This window comes from Brassica rapa, chromosome A09, assembly GCF_000309985.2.
Source record: "Brassica rapa cultivar Chiifu-401-42 chromosome A09, CAAS_Brap_v3.01, whole genome shotgun sequence".
NCBI classification, from domain to species: domain Eukaryota; kingdom Viridiplantae; phylum Streptophyta; class Magnoliopsida; order Brassicales; family Brassicaceae; genus Brassica; species Brassica rapa.
Window position 1 is genome coordinate 32,670,662 of NC_024803.2, and position 17,379 is coordinate 32,688,040.

Genomic DNA, 17,379 nt, shown 5'->3' on the forward strand with positions numbered 1-17,379 from the left:
CTTCAGTCTTGCTCTTCCCATTGCGATGTGGAAAGCCTGAAGGTGCGCTTTTGGATCAGCCGTACCATCGTACTTCGGTACTTTGATTTTTCCCGGATCGGACACCCTCATGTCCGAAATTCGACTGGTAAAGGGGGTCTTTCGAGCTCCTTCCAACAGTCGATCGATCTCGGGGGCAGCACTAGTAGCATGATGGATTTGAGACTTTACGGCTCTCACTTCTGCCGCAGTCTTGATGATGTAATCACAAAGCTCGCGGATATCCGATGTCTCGTCAGTGGATTTCCGAGCTTGTCGGCGTTTACTGTGAGTGAGCTCGGTTTGCTTTTCGGCCAGCTCCTCTTGTTCGTTCCAATAGGCGACTTCCTCTTCTTCCGTCATTGGTTTTTCGAACGGGGAGCCTTCCCGAGCGGATCGGCTTCTGGTCCTTCTTGGATGTCTGTCGACATCCTCGTCGGTGTCGTTGGAGACATCGCTAGGATCCAGGTCAATGTGTTCGGCTTCGTTATCCTCCGAGTCCTTTGCATGGGGCGGAAGATTTTCAGGGTTCCCCTTTTCGATGGGAGATTTCTCACTAGGGTTTTGACCGGAAGGTCGTTCCCGTGCGACTCCTGCTCTATCGAGTGGGGTGGCGAAGTCGAGCCTCTACCCGCGGATTTTGGTGGTTCCGCGGGGACGGATAGCTTGGGTTCTTGCCGTTAAGGTTTCAACCTGTTTGGTCAAGGTATTCACGAGCTTATCCTGTTCTTCCGACCTTTTCTCATAGGTGGCGAACATCTTTTTGAACTCCTCGAGCGTCGCGGCGTCGGCTTGCGCGTTGGCCGCGGATACGTCCGCTACTGGAGTGTGGAGATCGGTGCCGCTGCCTCCGTTAAGAGGAGTTTGCACGTTATCCGCGTCGTTGGTTGACATGTCTGACTGAGAGTTATGTGGCTTTTGTGGGTTAGATTGATCCGTACCCCCCTCCTTCTAGCGCCAAACTGTGGGAACCGAAATTCACACCGTCGATTTCCGTTTAAATAAGGAAACTAGGAAAATCCTAATTTCCCAGAGGACCCGGATATCTGCTAATTACCACACGTCAAGCAATCAGAACACGAGAACAACAACGTTAAAGTATAGTAAATCAAAAAGAGAGCAAAGAAGATCTTATTCCGAATTTGCGTATGAGCGTTTACAACAAGGTATAAGCCTGGGCTCGAGAGCTGTCGGCGAGATTCCTAGTTCTAGCAACCCTAAGACGGCTAAACCTAATTGAGTCGCAGCTCGAAATAACAAAAACGGAAAATTGCCTAAATCGCTCTAAGTGCTAAGTTTGCTCTGAAAAAGTTCTCCTCCATGCTCCTCGCCTAGGACTCCTTATATACTAGCTCCAATGTCGGTTTACGCTTTTACTCTTCTGCCCTTAAGCCGTCATAGCATAAAAACGGATATATTCCATTTTTCCCGATCTTCACAATTATCTTCAAAACTTCCGTATTTATCCGCGGAAACTTGACATTTATCCTTCCTTGTGGGCCAAGCGTAAACCGTGCTGCGGTTTACGGGCTTTGGGTTAGGAAATCGTAGGATGGGCCTCGAGTCGTGTTTTAGGTCCCTTTAGGCCGTCTTCCGACTCGACACGTTTACTATAAATTTTCCGCGGTTTCTCATCCGCGTAGTTTGATCGATGAGTTGGAATAGCGGAAAACGTGGACTGAGCTTGCTACGGTCTTCGGGAGATAGCGTTCGAAGATTTGACGAGAATGCATGGATTGATGTCTGTCGATGTCCGGAAGAGTTCAATCGCTACACAGCGACCGAACTTTGGCTCGAGCCCGGTCGCTACGTAGCGACTGAGCGGGACGAGCGCTCGGTCGCTACGTAGCGACCGAGCTTTGGCTTGAGCTCGTTCGCTACGTAGCGACCGAGCGGACGATCGCTCAGTCGCTACGTAGCGACCGAGCGAGGTAGCGACCGAGCGAGGTAGCGACCGAGCGGGACGATCACTCGGTCGCTACGTAGCGACCGAGCTTTGGCTCGAGCTCGGTCGCTACATAGCGACCGAGCGGGACGATCGCTCGGTCACTACGTAGCGACCGAGCTTTGGCTCGGGCTCGGTCGCTACGTAGCGACCGAGCGGGACGATCGCTTGGTCGCTACGTAGCGACCGAGCTTTGGCTCGAGCTCGGTCACTACGTAGCGACCGAGCGGGACGATCGCTCGGTCGCTACGTAGTGACCGAGCTTTGGCTCGAGCTCGGTCGCTACGTAGCGACCGAGCGGGACGATTGCTCGGTCGCTACGTAACGACCGAGCTTTGGCTCGAGCTTGGTCGCTACGTAGCGACCGAGCGGGACGAGCGCTACGTAGCGACCGAGCTTGGGTTCGAGCTCGGTCGCTACGTAGCGACCGAGCTTGGCTCGGGTTTGGTTGCTGTATAGCGACCGGACGGCGTGTATGCGTGGTGATCGAGCTTGGTTTGTTCGGTTTGAATTTCAAAGGATACTTCTTCCTAAAAACTTCGTATTGGTTATATTTTACGAAAGTTGTATCCTTCTTTTTACTATCTCTTTCGGAAATACGATCTCCGAGGATTTTCGGGTGGTAATTTCGTCGTGACCGTTGTTGACCCCAACAGTAGCTCTGCATAAAAATGGAAAACCACATTCCCCTTCATCTGCTTTAATTACTTGGAACTCCCTGTCGTTGATGACTCTGATTATAGATAGTCCCTTCATGCCAGTATCACTACAAGTTATAACAAGCCTATTGTTTTTGTCGAAATAATAATTTGTAGAAAGGAGGGTAGGACGTGGATATATAAGCGGAAATTCTGGTATGTCCACGACCACCAATTTGGTCCAAGAAGTAAGCATAAGCCAATGCTTCACCCATATGCATATCTTCCTTGTTTTCCTACATTGCTCCAACACCGAAAGCCTATCTCCTTTATAAATCTCCAGTGCAATAGGATTCATCTCATCATAGCTGAATGGCAGGTCATCTATAGGCTGAAAACTCTCTTTGTAAAAGTCATAGCTTTGTACGAAAGCTGTATGGTCTTCTCGAAGACCTATACAATAAGGAGTTCCTCTCAGAGAGAGGATCGACAACGGCACGCTAAGGAACCAATCAAAACTGATGTTATCTATAACCTTCCATGTCTTGGATGCAACTTCACAGACCTCGACCCTTGAAGGTCTATTTCTGGAATTACTAGCACAACGAAACCTTAAGATCCTGTAATCACAGTGGCTGAGGTATCCAAGGCTGTAAGCATCATCTCGTTGGTGAACGTCACTACCGCATTTGATCCAGGTTGTTTCCTTCAGTAACGGGTTCCTAACCACAAGCTGGTTGTCCATGACACACAACAACAAACCGTCGCAATGAACAGTCTTGTACACCCTAACTGGATTACATGTTCGAGCTTTTATAAGGGTAAAGTCTTGGACGATCAAGGACGGAGGATCGATCACGTGTTATACATTAATTGTTTATTTTTTGAAATAAGGGTAAAGTCTCTGTAGATGTAAAAAAATACCATCAGATTCTCATTCATTGTAAAGCCTGAAAGGTAATATACATACATCAACTTCTTATTGCTTTTCGTATTCTATATTAAAGGACATTCTTTGGTGGTCTTTTATGTGATTAGTTATTTGCAAGAGATAAATGGTTTGATGGTTATGGTAAACTCAATATGAATGCATCATATGGGGAAAAGTGCCAATTTCGACCCCAACTATTTTAGTCGTGCCAAATACGACCCAAACAATTGATCAGTACCAAATACGACCTCAACTTAATTATAATTCGAAAAAACTACCCGAACTTCTTAAAACGTGCTTAAATCTACATTGACTCTAACAAAAGTTAGTCAATCGTTAACAAGATAAAACGACGTCGTTTTGATATACGAGGAAAAGTGCCAATTTCGACCCCAACACTCTCAGTCGTGCCAAATAGGACCCGAACAAATGAGCAGTGCCAAAACCGGCCTCAACTTAAGTATAATTTAAGAAAAACTACCTGAACTTTTTAAAAGGTGCATAAATCTACATTGACTCTAACATAAGTTATTCAACCGTTAACAAGATAAGAAGACGTCGTTTATATATACATATATATATATATATCTATTTTTTTAAAAAAATATGTTAATTCCGGAACTCAAACCATGTTGTGATACCCTTTTAAATGGGCACACTAACAACTAGATAAAAGTAATTTTTTAAAATACTATTACAAATTTGAAATTATATAAACTACTATTATTTTTCATCTTATCCAATTTAAAATTTTGGTGACAATTTTTTCTGATTTATATAAATACATTAACATGTTTCTCTTATTTATCATATCTTTAATAAAATTATATCTTACTAAAATATAAATAATAAAATATTTATTATTATACGATCTTAAATATGCTTAAAACTTTGAATTTATTTATACAATTTTCTTATATAAATTAGTTTTAATTTTTAAAATTAAGTGGAATTTTTTTTAGTTTCCAAAGTTGATATTATATATTTTGATATTTTGTTCAAAAATGTTAAGAGGCCTTTTACCTTTCTTTCACTAAGATATGTTGTACAAAATATTAGACAAATTAAACAATAACTAAAATATATAAAGCAATCACCAAAGTTTTAAATTGGATAAGATGAAGAAGAATAATATTTTATATAATGGAGAATTTCAATTTGTAATAATATTTCAAAAAATTATTTTAGTCTAGTTGTTAGTGTGCCCTTTTAAAAAGATATCCCAGCACGGATTTGAGTCCCGAAATGAACATATTTAACAAAAAAAATACATATATCAAAACAACGTCGTCTTATCTTTGTTAAAGGTTGATTAACTTCTGTTAGAGTTAATGTAGATTTAGATACGTTTTAGAAAAATTGGATAAATTTTCTTAAACTATAATTGAGTTGAGGTCGTTTTTGGCACTGACCATTTGTTCGGGTCTTATTTGGCACGACTTAGAGTGTTGGGGTCGAAATTGGCACTTTTTCTCGTATATCAAAACGACGTCGTTTTATCTTGTTAACGGTTGACTAACTTATGTTAGAGTCAATGTAGATTTAGGCACGTTTTAAGAAGTTCGGGTAGTTTTTTTGAATTATAATTGAGTTGAGGTCGTATTTGGCACTGATCAATTGTTTGGGTCGTATTTGGCACGACTGAAATAGTTGGGGTCGAAATTGACACTTTTCCCGCATCATATGACAAGTTGTTTGGTGGGGTGGGGTTTTAAGAAAAATTCAGAGCTGGTGTTTATCATCGGTGCTATAACATCTTTCTTAGCTTCAGGTTCTTCTCAATAAAGCAATAAACTTTGTTCTGTTTTTATTTATCTTTGATGATTGATTCAGAATGTGCTTTAGTTTTGCAGATTTCTGAGATCTTATAACAACGCATGGCTATCTGAAGGATCCCATCAAAGTTCGTTTGATGACTCTTAACTCTTAAACTTTAAATTATATCATTTATATGTTACATGACTTTCTCTGTAGAAATCCATAGTTTGTGCTAAGCTACAGAAGATATCTCTCTGCTGCACTTAGCCATTAAGTTGATCCCTTTGGACCACAAGTCTGCGTCTTGACAGTGGAGACAAATGGATTCGAATTTCATAGAGGAATCTGATATTGTGAGATTGAGGCAGTGTCTCTTGAGCTTTATGTATTGTTATCACGGCTATGCCTTCACAGGAATCGTTGGCATTAACGGTTTTCTTATAACTCCTTCATTAATGGACAAAATGGGCAAATGGACATAACGATCGTAACGGACATGAATCGTTGCTTTAAATCTTCTTTCTCCTTCACTATCACCACAAGTAGCAAGATGACTACTATGAAGGCTATAGTTGATCTGTAATTTTTTTCTCAATATCTAAAAACAAAACTGAATAAGCCAAGTTATAAAGAAGCTTTGCAATCTGGTGTTTGGTGATTATTTATTAATTTACTGTTATCATGTTGAGGTAGATCATCTTCCTGTTCGTCTCCGTCGTATGTTTGTTAGAGACATGACACTAAGGAAGTTGACTTTGCCTTTTAGAAAATGGACGTGGTCCTTTTAGTTTTAAAATATTTATTATTTCGTGCGCAATATTTTTGATAATTTAAATTTTACTAGATTTGCTGTCGATTTGTGTGACAATGTCCTAAATATATTGACATTAACCTTACTGTATAGAATAAAACAATGGAGTTGTTAAAAAAGGACCAAGTATTTTAATTACCGATTTGTTTTAGTTTGAAGTTCCGATAGAAACATTTCGTTGTCACTTGAATGATGTCTTACAACTGAACTAACTGAAAAAGAGATATGGCCAGAGTTTAGATCTTACTAAATACATAGCCGTTCAAAATCTCTAAAACAAAAATTTGGAATAGATCTGAACTTGAAACAAAATCAATAATCGAATGGATATCTAAATTTTTTTATCATAAACTTTACATACTTAAAATATTAACTATATTAAGTTTCAAAATAATCAATAATTTAAATATTATTTATAACTAAAATATCCAGAAATCGAAATACCATAATACTTCAGTTGTTATAAAAATATTTAGTGTTACATATAGCTGACATTAATTTCTTTTAAGTTACATTACAATTGTTTTAAAGGATAAAATAAGTATATTTTGTAAGTATTGTGAACGGAGAATGTAAAATTATTGTATTTAATTTAATGTGATTTTAAAAAAATGCTAAAATAAAAAGCTCAACTTATAATTTTAATATTGGTATGAAAGTAATCCGCGTTTTAGATGACAAAAAAAAAAAATTGGTATGAAAGTAAATATATATAATTGCATGGTCTAACAAAAAGAGAACAAACAAAAATAACAGAAATGAAATTAGATAACTTATACTAAAACAAACAATTAATATATATATATACCGACAAAATAAAAATAGAATATACCTTCATTAATAATCGCAATAATTATATTAGAAAATTTTGTTGACCGTTGTTTTGAGTCTTTCACAACAAACGAGATAAAAAAATTAATGATAAAAATTGCAAAAAATAATGTTCCATGAATAATTAAAATAAAATCATTAAATTAAAAATAAATATTAAATAGAAATGTAATGAGACAAATTCCAGCGCGAACTTGCTCTAGTATCTTAAACACAAACTAGTTGAATCTACGTTTTCTCCAACGAATCCGACTAGTGTCTTGCTTCCAAAACCCTGGAAGCCTAACCAAGCTTGGAACGTAGCTGCATAAAAAAGGGAAATAAATTTCACATTCATTAGCTTTAATTACTTGGAACTCCCTGTCGTTGATGACTCTGATAATAGATAGACCCTTCATGTCAGTATCATTACAAGTTATAACAAGCCTATTGTTTTTGTCGAAATAATAATTTGTAGAAAGGAGGGTAAGACGTGGATATATAAGCGGAAACTCTGGTATGTCCACGACCACCAATTTGGTCCAAGAAGTAAGCATGAGCCAATGCTTCACCCATATGCATATCTTCCTTGTTTTGTGACATTGCTCCAACACCGAAAGCCTATCTCCTTTATAAATCTCCAGTGCAATAGGATTCATCTCATCATAGCTGAATGGCAAGTCATCTATGGGCTGAAACCTTTCTCTGGAAAAATCAAAGCTTTGTACAAAGGCTGTATGATCTTCTCGAAGACCAATACAATAAGGAGTTCCTCTCAGAGAGAGGATCGACAACGGCACACTAAGGAACCAATCAAAACTGATGTTATCTATAACCTTCCATGTCTTGGATGCAACTTCACAGACCTCGACCCTTGAAGGTCTATTTCTGGAATTACTAGCACAACGAAACCTTAAGATCCTGTAATCACAGTGGCTGAGGTATCCAAGGCTGTAAGCATCATCTCGTTGGTGAAAGTCACTACCGCATTTGATCCAGGTTGTTTCCTTCAGTAACGGGTTCCTAACCACAAGCTGGTTGTCCATGACACACAACAACAAACCGTCGCAATGAACAGTCTTGTACACCCTAACAGGATTACATGTTCGAGCTTTTATAAGGGTAAAGTCTTGGACGATCAAGGACGGAGGATCGACCACGTTTTTCTGCTCCTCAATGCCCACGGCAGAAATCGTAGGACCAGTGTCTTTGAGTATAAACCGATGCTCACCACTATAGCTGTGCATGTGAAACGACAAGTTCTTCTTGTTGAGTCTCTCTTCCAATATAAGACTATTCCAAAGCTTACATACACATCTCAACGTTGCAAGATATTTCCATGGAACTCTGGCGAGAATTTCCTCTTTCAAATCATATGGTAGCTTCAGTGCCATTGTCGTGGAACCTGGTTTGTCAAAAGAGAGGTAAGACGCGAACAATGTTTTATAACCGTAAAATACATATGTATGTACATATAGATGACGATAAAAAAAAAAGAAATTGGAAAACATAAATAATCGGAAACTTGGATAAATAAAGTTTCTATATTTCAGTGATAGTTTCCTATTATTTATGGTTACCATAACAGCCGGCTGCTTCTTTTTTTCTTTTTTTTAACTCTTATTAGTAACATTCTATTAGAAAAGACAGAGCTATTACTCAAAAAACAGAGTTTCATGAAACAAAAACAGAGCAAAACAGAGAACCAGCTATGCCCATTTTCGAAAAAAAAAGAATAAAAAAACAGAGAACCAGCAGGTCTCAAAAGATAAAACCAAGGAGAAGTAATAGGAAATCCTATATGTCGGCCAAAGAAAGAGTACCTGATTTTTTGCAAAAATTAATGAAATTTCAGTTAAGAAAATATTCTAAAAATTTTCTAAAAATATTCTAACTTCCTAAAACGTGTTATGGTAGATTTTACTTAAAAAAACGATTATACTTTTCTTCTACATCAATCTATGGTTTTTCCATAGTTTTTCTTTTGATTCTTCTCACAAACTCTTGTTCTCTAAGATGCATATCTATACCTCTTTTTTTCGATTGCCTTTCAACTGTTTTTTTTTTCCTTTTCTCCATTAACTTTTTTTTTAATTCAAATTAACTTTTAAATTGTGTTTAATTAGATTAAATATAGAGTTAGTTTTGGAATGATGAGAAAAATTATACTATTGAGACAATTTTATGTTGGTATTATACCAAGGGGACAACAACCTTATTTTTTTGTTCTCTTTTAGCAATTTTCCCCACCTAATTACTGGCAATTTATAAAATTTTAATTTTTTTTTACCCGAGAGTTACTTGCACGTCACAATATTTCTTTTTACCAATTTTAAGTCCCATTTTTAATAAAATCTGAATAATTGGTCCTCCAAATAGAACCCCTTCCCAACTCATTCCATCCAAAATTTGGGCATCTGTCCAACACACTTATTTTCTCACAAATGACGTATAATTGTGTTCCATTGTTTATGTGGTAGGTAGTTTTGAGTTGGACGTAGGGCTGGCAATTAAGGTAACATATCAAGTTTGGTTTGGATATTTCGGATATCAGTTTGGATATAGGAAAATGCATACCAGTCAGATAATTTAAAATTTTTTATTTGGTTTGATATTTTTCGGGTTTGGTTCAGTTGTATCCAAAAATTACTTGGTTGAGTCCAAATATATAGAAAATAACTGATTTATCTAAAATGCGCGGATCAAATTTTTTTTATTTATATTCAAACATGTAAAAAATATCTAAATATCCTAAAATAATTGGAAATATCTGAATTATCCACAAACAAAATAACATATCCAAATTTATAGTTATAGTTTAGTAATTAAATTACTATAAGTAGTAATATAACTAGTATTTATATATATATATATAGTTATACTTAGAATATTTTTGGAAATCCGTTATTTTTTTGGGTTCGGTTCGGGTTCGGATATGGTTCTACGTATATAGAAATTCATGTACAGTCCAGACATATATGTGAGATCGGATTCTCTTGTGTACTTTAAATTTGAACTTCGGATCCAGAAAATTTGTTCAAGTCTAGTTGAATGTATGTGGTTTTTAGGTGTCTTCTTGTCCTAGGTGTTTTGGATTTCAGATTTTATATTTCCTTAGTATCTGCTTTTTCTTAAATAAAAAACTCGGAAACATTATGCTAAAGCTTTTGTTAGTTGTGTTGAGAGACGTACACTTTTTATTACATCTATTTATACACAATAGATCTTGTGGGTAACCATAATCAACTTCACACATCAAAATCTATTGATCTCTGTGTTAATTTCCTCTCTCTCAAAGGAGAAAAACTTTTCAAAGTTCCAATAAGTTTCTAAAAAATGTATTATGTATAGCTCGGCTTTCTTCTAGCACCTCTTGTACTACTAACTTCATAATTTGTACAAGATCTACTTCAAATGTTTTCAAAGTTACTAGAGTCCATAACTTTGTATCTGATGAGTAAGCCAATGCTATTCTTCCTTCTTAAGAGAACTCCAACGCCTAGTTTCTCACTTAATATCTCATAATTTAATAAGAAAGGCAAAAGAGAATGAGAGAAACATACACACGGATTCTCAAATCATCGGTTATAACATACTTTTGGAACCTCTTTTGAAAACATGTCACTTGGTAAATGAATTTGATTTTTCTTTTTAAATAATAAACTAATATAACATATTATAATAAGAATATTTTATGTTTGAGAAATTCGATTTCAGGATCTCACGGCTGAGGTTTCTCTAACTCAGTGGAGAATGCTTGGTCGTCCTAGTCATTGTCCTATCCATACGACACCGGAATGTAAACATTTCAAATCGACAATGGAATATGTGTAATTAATGCTTCTTTTCACTTGATCCATTGTTGTTACTAGCTTCATTTAGTATATGGACTCCAATGATGCCTTTCCAACTAGTTAGTCAACCTATACGTACATAGGACTCCCTTTAGTTATTCTCCATGAATCAGTTCAGCTCCTAATGTTAAAACGTGAAGCCCATAATCGTGTTTGATGGTAACTTTATTACAACAAAAGGTTATATAGATACAAATGGAGGTTTATCTCGGTCTCTTTGTTGTCATCATTACCAAGGATTCCTTCTTAATTCAGGCTTCACTGCTTTAACTTGATCTCCTAAACCAGTGAGTGTGAGAGCATTCACTATTTGTTACTTCTAAAATATGAGAAGCATCTAAATTAAGTAGCGCACTTAAAAAATATGAAGGAAAAAGAATAATTATACTAAAGGCATGAGACATTGTGTTTAGTTGCCTAAGCAACATGAGCTCCACAAGAACCTAAAAAAGAAAACACAATGAATTATATACAAAAGATAAAGAAACATGGAAGTAGATGATAAGGAATCAAATCATACCATCATGTGCAACAAGCAACAAAATGATGGGAGTAGTGTTCTCGATAGCTTTGGTTACCATCTTGTCACTAATAATAAAACATTCCTCTTTCTTAGCAATTCTAATCATTCTTTTGGCCATCGCCAAACCGGCCTTGGCAGTGATGAAACCCACGATGAACCTGCTTCATGAACATCAAAATCCAAAATAAATAATTTTGTAGGAAAAAACTAACGTTTCAGTCTTTAGGTGGCTTTGGACCAGTTTACGTATCTTAATTGGGAAGTAAATCTTAATAATTTATGTGCCTGAATTTGACATGGATACTAGTTTTTAAAAAGGGTAAATCAACTTAATAACTACAAAAACAAGTAACATATGGAATGTGAAGAGGTGTAGTGCACAATATTTGTCATTTTTAAGGCGAAACAAAACAAATGAAACCAGACAATCTTAATACCCATGAATCTCTTATATTTGAAATCAAATGAAGATATCCAAGTTGAAGTTGCATCACATCAGCTAATCAAACAATAAGAGATACATTAAACTCATGAACAAACCCAAAATTCATGAGCAATGTTCAAAACATTTTCTTTTGGTTAACTTTTAAAGTTTACACTATAGTCTTTTACTTTGTATCTTATTTTTAAAAAATTCCTTTCATTAATTTTCAAAATTTATAGAATTCGAAAAAAATTAACAAGGCCAATTTGTACCCATTATAAACAAATTAATTGTTGATGTTAGCAAAACTTATTGAAGCATTACGTTCCAATGTAACTACAATAATCAATTTATTCAAGCATGTGAAAATAACATGGTCTTTGCGTGTAGAACAATGAACAATTATTTAACGGGAAAAGGGATTCATTATGTTGGGCTCAATGAACGGAATCACATCGAAGTCGAGTATGAACAGAGAGGGTAGCTTCTTTCTGTTGTATTTATGTTCTGAGTTTTGTTTTGTATATTGGATTTTATATTATTCTTACAACATCTCTTAAATGATTTAATATTAAAAAAATCCTTGATTTCACAGTTCTCTTAGCAGATCAACTAAATCTTGGTTTACGTCCTAGGTTAAATCTATATTCATTACCTCTAATAACAAATACATTAAATAAGATAAATGCTTAAATATTTGGTGGTGAAAGTTGTAAAGAAAAGTAATAATACTAGTGATTAGGTCAAAAGATAGTTATGTGGCACTCTGCTTGAATAAAAATAAGTTTTGTATAAAGAGATTGAATCACACCAGCTACAATTTTAGACGTTTTCCTTATTTTTTTGCAAAATTGACCTACAACTTAAAGTCAAACACAAAACTAACCTCTCTTTTTTTTGAAAATTGGTTTTGCCCTATTCACCCCACAAGTTCATATAATTTACGAAAATGCCATCATTTTTTTTTTTTTTTTCGAAAATGACATTTTTACTCTCTCACCCTCATCATCTTCAAGTAATTACAAGGTTGTCATTGTCATCAATACCACAACCACCATGAACAACCAATTTGAAGCTCTTAATGCTCCCAAAATCGATTTACCCTTCTTCTTTTTCCATTCTTGTGAACTAAACACAACATATCTCTCACTTTCTCCCCACAATGAGCTAAAAAAACCCAAGATTTTGATTCTAAAATTTTTATGGTTCATAGAGTCATAGAAGCTAACGATTATGGGTGGGTGACTTTCGTTTGTGATTCTGTGTGCTTGGAGAAGCCTTATATATGCTAAGGAACTTATCTCACCAATTTAAGGTATGACATCGAGTTTTTTTCCAGATCTGTTCGTCAGACGACTTACTTGGGAAGTCGTCTGGCTGTAGACGACTTACCTGGAAGTCGTCTGGCTGTAGACGACTTACCTGGAAGTCATCTGGTCAACGCAGAGGTTATTTTTGCAATTGACTTTGAAATCTGTAACCTGAGACGACTGAAAGTTAAGTCGTCTACTATTGTTTGGTTTCAAAAAAAATTCCAAAGAACCTAGACGACTTATATTTCAGTCGTCATAGGTTAGTTTTGCATTTGACTGGATACTTTCAGAAGTTTGACTTCCCCAGACGACTTACATTTCAGTCGTCTGGCGAAAATTAAAATAATAATATTTTTTTTTAAAGTAAACGACTTATAATTAAGTAGTCATAGGTTAGTTTTGCAATTGAAAAAAAAACTTCAAGATTTAATTATACACAGACGACTTATAATTCAGTCGTCCACCAGACGACTTAATTGTAAGTCGTCCATGATTTTTTTCCGAGATTCTGGTCAAACCTCGTAAATCCTGGACGACTTACATTTCAGTCGTCTCGTGGACGACTGAATTATAAGTCGTCTGTATATAATTAAATCTTGAAGTTTTTTTTTTCAATTGCAAAACTAACCTATAACGACTTAACTGTAAGTCGTTTACTTTTAAAAAATATTATTATTTTAATTTTCACTAGACGACTGAAATGTAAGTCGTCCAAAAAGTCAAACTTCTGAAATAATCCAGTCAAATGCAAAACTAACCTCTGACGACTGAAATGTAAGTCGTCTAGCTTTTTTAGAATTTTTTTTTAACCAAACAATAGTAGACGACTTAACTTTCAGTCGTCCGAAATAACAGATTTCAAAGTCAATTGCAAAAATAACCTCTGCGTTGACCAGACGACATATAGTTTAGTCGTCTAGACAACTTAGATTGAAGTCGTCCGCGTCTTCTCCACTAGTTTTTAAGTCTTCTACGTTAGTTTTTGAATAACTTGTATTTTTAAGAGTGATAAATAACTTCAAGATATGTAAAACTCATATTTACAAAATATGTTCTCTCCCTTAGTTTTACTAAATTTGACTAAGTTTTTCAATGCAAACTTATAAAAAATATGATATGCTTTCACTAGTTACTATTGTTTGTTTCCATCTCTTACCAACATTCTTGTTTATTAAGATGAGAAAAAGGCCATTGGAGTTTATTATTGCATATGAGAGATCCAAAGATAAGAAAAAGGCTACTGAAGTCTATTATTTCATTGATTTGTAAATGTGTAAACACATTGTTAGCACATTTAATACATCTTGGAAAACATTATTACTGATTTTACAAAAAATTCACAACTAAAAGAGTATCCATGCAATTCACAAAACAGACCACAAACAAAACTATTATAGATTATTCATCTACAAAGACAAGCTTGGATTCCACTTGAGTAGACAAGACCAGACAACTTTTAAGAAGTCGAGACGACTTCCAGGAAGTTCAGACGACTTTGCCAGAAGACTTTTAGGAAGTTCAGATGACTTCCAGACGACTTTACAGGAAGTCCAGAAGATTTTTAGGAAGTCCAGACGACTTCCAGACGACTAACAAGTAAGTCGTCCCAGAAGTCTTCCAGATCTGAAAAACCTGCATATTAAATCCAGATCTGAAAAACCTGCATATTCAAAAACATTCAAATGGCTTAAAAACAGAAAAAAATGAGTGGAAGATTAGATAAATCTACCTTTACAGAACACACGAAAATACATATCTAAAAATAATAGATCTACCTTTAAATTAGTGGAAGATGAGTACCATCTAATTAAAAACCTGCAAAAAAAAATAGATTAGTAAGAAAGACATGAGACAAAATTGAAAAATTCATATAAAGTTTGGTGTTTTCAAGTCAAAGAGATTAGAGTGGGTTTGGAGAGTTTTAGTTTGGGAAAAAAAGTAAGAACTTTATACAACAAGAAGTTACCAAATGAAGAAAAATCAGACATAAGAACTTACCAAAACGCTCAGAAAAATCCAGACGACTTCCTAGAAGTCCAGACGACTTTGTCAGAAGACTTCCAAGAAGTCCAGACGACTTCCAGACGACTAACAGGTAAGTCGTCCCAGAAGTCTTCCAGATTTGAAAAACCTGCACATCAAATCCAGATCTGAAAATCCTGCATATCCAAAAACGTTCAAATGACTTAAAAATAGAGAAAATGAGTGGAAGATTAGATAAATCTACATTTATAGAACACACAAAAATACATATCTAAAATTAATAGATCTACCTCTAAATTAGTAGAAGATGAGTACCATTTGATTAAAAACCTGCAAAAGAGATAGATTAGTAAGAAATACATGAGACAAAACTGAAAAATTCATATAAAGTTTGGTGTTTTCAAGTCAAAGAGATTAGAGAGAGGTTGGAGAGTTTTAGAATGATGAACATTACATTTTTGTTGCAGCCATTTGAGAGGAGGAGAGAGAATGTGTAAATTTTTCTTTATATAGGGAGACAAAAATCCAATTAGGTTAAATATTTTTGACTCAGACGACTTCCTGGACGACTTACATTTCAGTCGTCTGGTGAAGAAATTAAAACAGACGACTTACATGTAAGTCGTCCAGAAGAGTTTAATATTTTTAGCGGGAAATTAAATATTTTTAGCGGGAAACTAAAATAGAAGACTTTCCAGACGACTTACAAGTAAGTCGTCTGGTTTAAATTATTTAAGCGGGAAAATAATTTTTAAAAAATTTTAGGCGGGAATATTTGGACGACTTACATGTAAGTCGTCTGTTTTAATTTCTTCACCAGACGACTGAAATGTAAGTCGTCCGAGTAAAATGATCCGGTTAGGTTAAAACGTACATTGGTAAAATATAAGGTTCGGTACGATGTGGACGACTGAAATATACGTCGTCCGGGTAAATTATTCAACAGACGACTAAAATATAAGTCGTCCACACCCTAAACATAACCCCTAAACTTAATTATCTAATTAAACACTTCATAAAACCAAATCAAACTTGAAAAGTATTTACTATACACAGAAATAAACACATATAGGTGAAAACTAATTTTTGAAAAAAATATTTTAGTTTTCCAAAATCTAACCCTAACAATACATACATTACTACAACATATGTTTGCCAAACTCCTAAACCAAAGTATTTCACTACTTCCACTCATCTATCTTCAAAACAAATCAATTTTATCATATTTTAATTTATATCAGTTAAAACTGTTTATAATTACTTGATTTTTATTTTTTACGCATCAAAATATTTTTTTACAAGATTTATAAATTATTTTTAAAATAAACAGGTACCAGACGACTTACACTTCAGTCGTCCAGACGACTTCCAACATCTCAGACGACTCAGAAGATTTACTGGGGCTATATTCGTAAAAATGGCTTCTGTTTTTTTGTTTGGTCACAAGGGGCTGAGCTGTAATTTCACTAGACTTTTAGGTTAGTTTTGCATTTGATTCAAGTTTGGGTATAGGTTTGGGATTAAAATTAAGTTGTGGGTTAGTTTTGGCAAAAACCCCTTAATTTTTTTGATTTCAATATGATACTTTGATTCACAATTTGAATTTTTACTGATATAATTTAACCAGTCAAAAAACGGTATTAATATGAAATACTAGCTATCAAATTTAAACGTTAAAGTAATCTGATTCTTGTTTAGAGAAGTGTTTTTTTGTTGTTGTTTGGTGTTACACTTTCCATCCAAAGAGTTATAAACTTAATGTCCATACTTCGGTGCTTCTGTTATTTGTTTTGTCATTTGATAGAGTAATTTTAAGTTATAAAGTATTACAAAGCCAATTTTTCTTTTGAAACACAAATCTCTTTCAATTATGGTTTACAAAGATTTTTTAAAGCACAATTTCATTTCTTGACTCTACATACAAAATACCTGAATCATATGTATCTTGTTTTTAGAAAAATTATAAATGAATAATAAAATATTATTAAACATGCAACCAAAATCGTACATCAAAAAAATGATTTATAAAAACATATAAAAATACAACTCATTCACTCAAACACTAGATCATCAAGCTAATTTTACTTGTCTAATTCATCTTCTCGTGATCTTCATACTAATATCTCAAACCTCCTTAATGTTCAAGGATCTCAAGCCTTCACAACTGAAGCCCATAGTTAGAGGCCCATATCAAACACTAAAAATGGTATAGAAATCGAATCAGAAATATATAATTTTTTTTGTAATCAGAAATATACTTCTTTTTTTTTACTTGTCTAATCCATCTTGATGTTTTGTAATCATAAATATACATCCAGTAACATTATACTTTCATGAAAAATAAAAAAATACAAAAACATCAAGGAAACAA

The 17,379-nt window shown here is 34.8% G+C and overlaps 1 protein-coding gene across 1 annotated transcript; it reads right to left on the bottom strand.

Annotated features, from left to right (window-relative positions):
* Positions 1–5,348: 5,348 nt before the first annotated feature.
* On the bottom strand, positions 5,349–12,293 carry LOC117128519 (putative F-box/LRR-repeat/kelch-repeat protein At1g11620). Its single transcript, XM_033281134.1, has one exon. It carries the CDS (start codon positions 8,492–8,494, stop codon positions 7,151–7,153), a length of 1,344 nt encoding a protein of 447 aa, XP_033137025.1. The 5' UTR covers positions 8,495–12,293; the 3' UTR covers positions 5,349–7,150.
* Between the last annotated feature and the right edge of the window lie 5,086 nt (positions 12,294–17,379).

Excerpts from the sequence above, each read along its gene's own strand:
- LOC117128519 (XM_033281134.1), bottom strand. The coding sequence starts at position 8,494 with ATGGTAACCATAAATAATAGGAAACTATCACTGAAATATAGAAACTTT.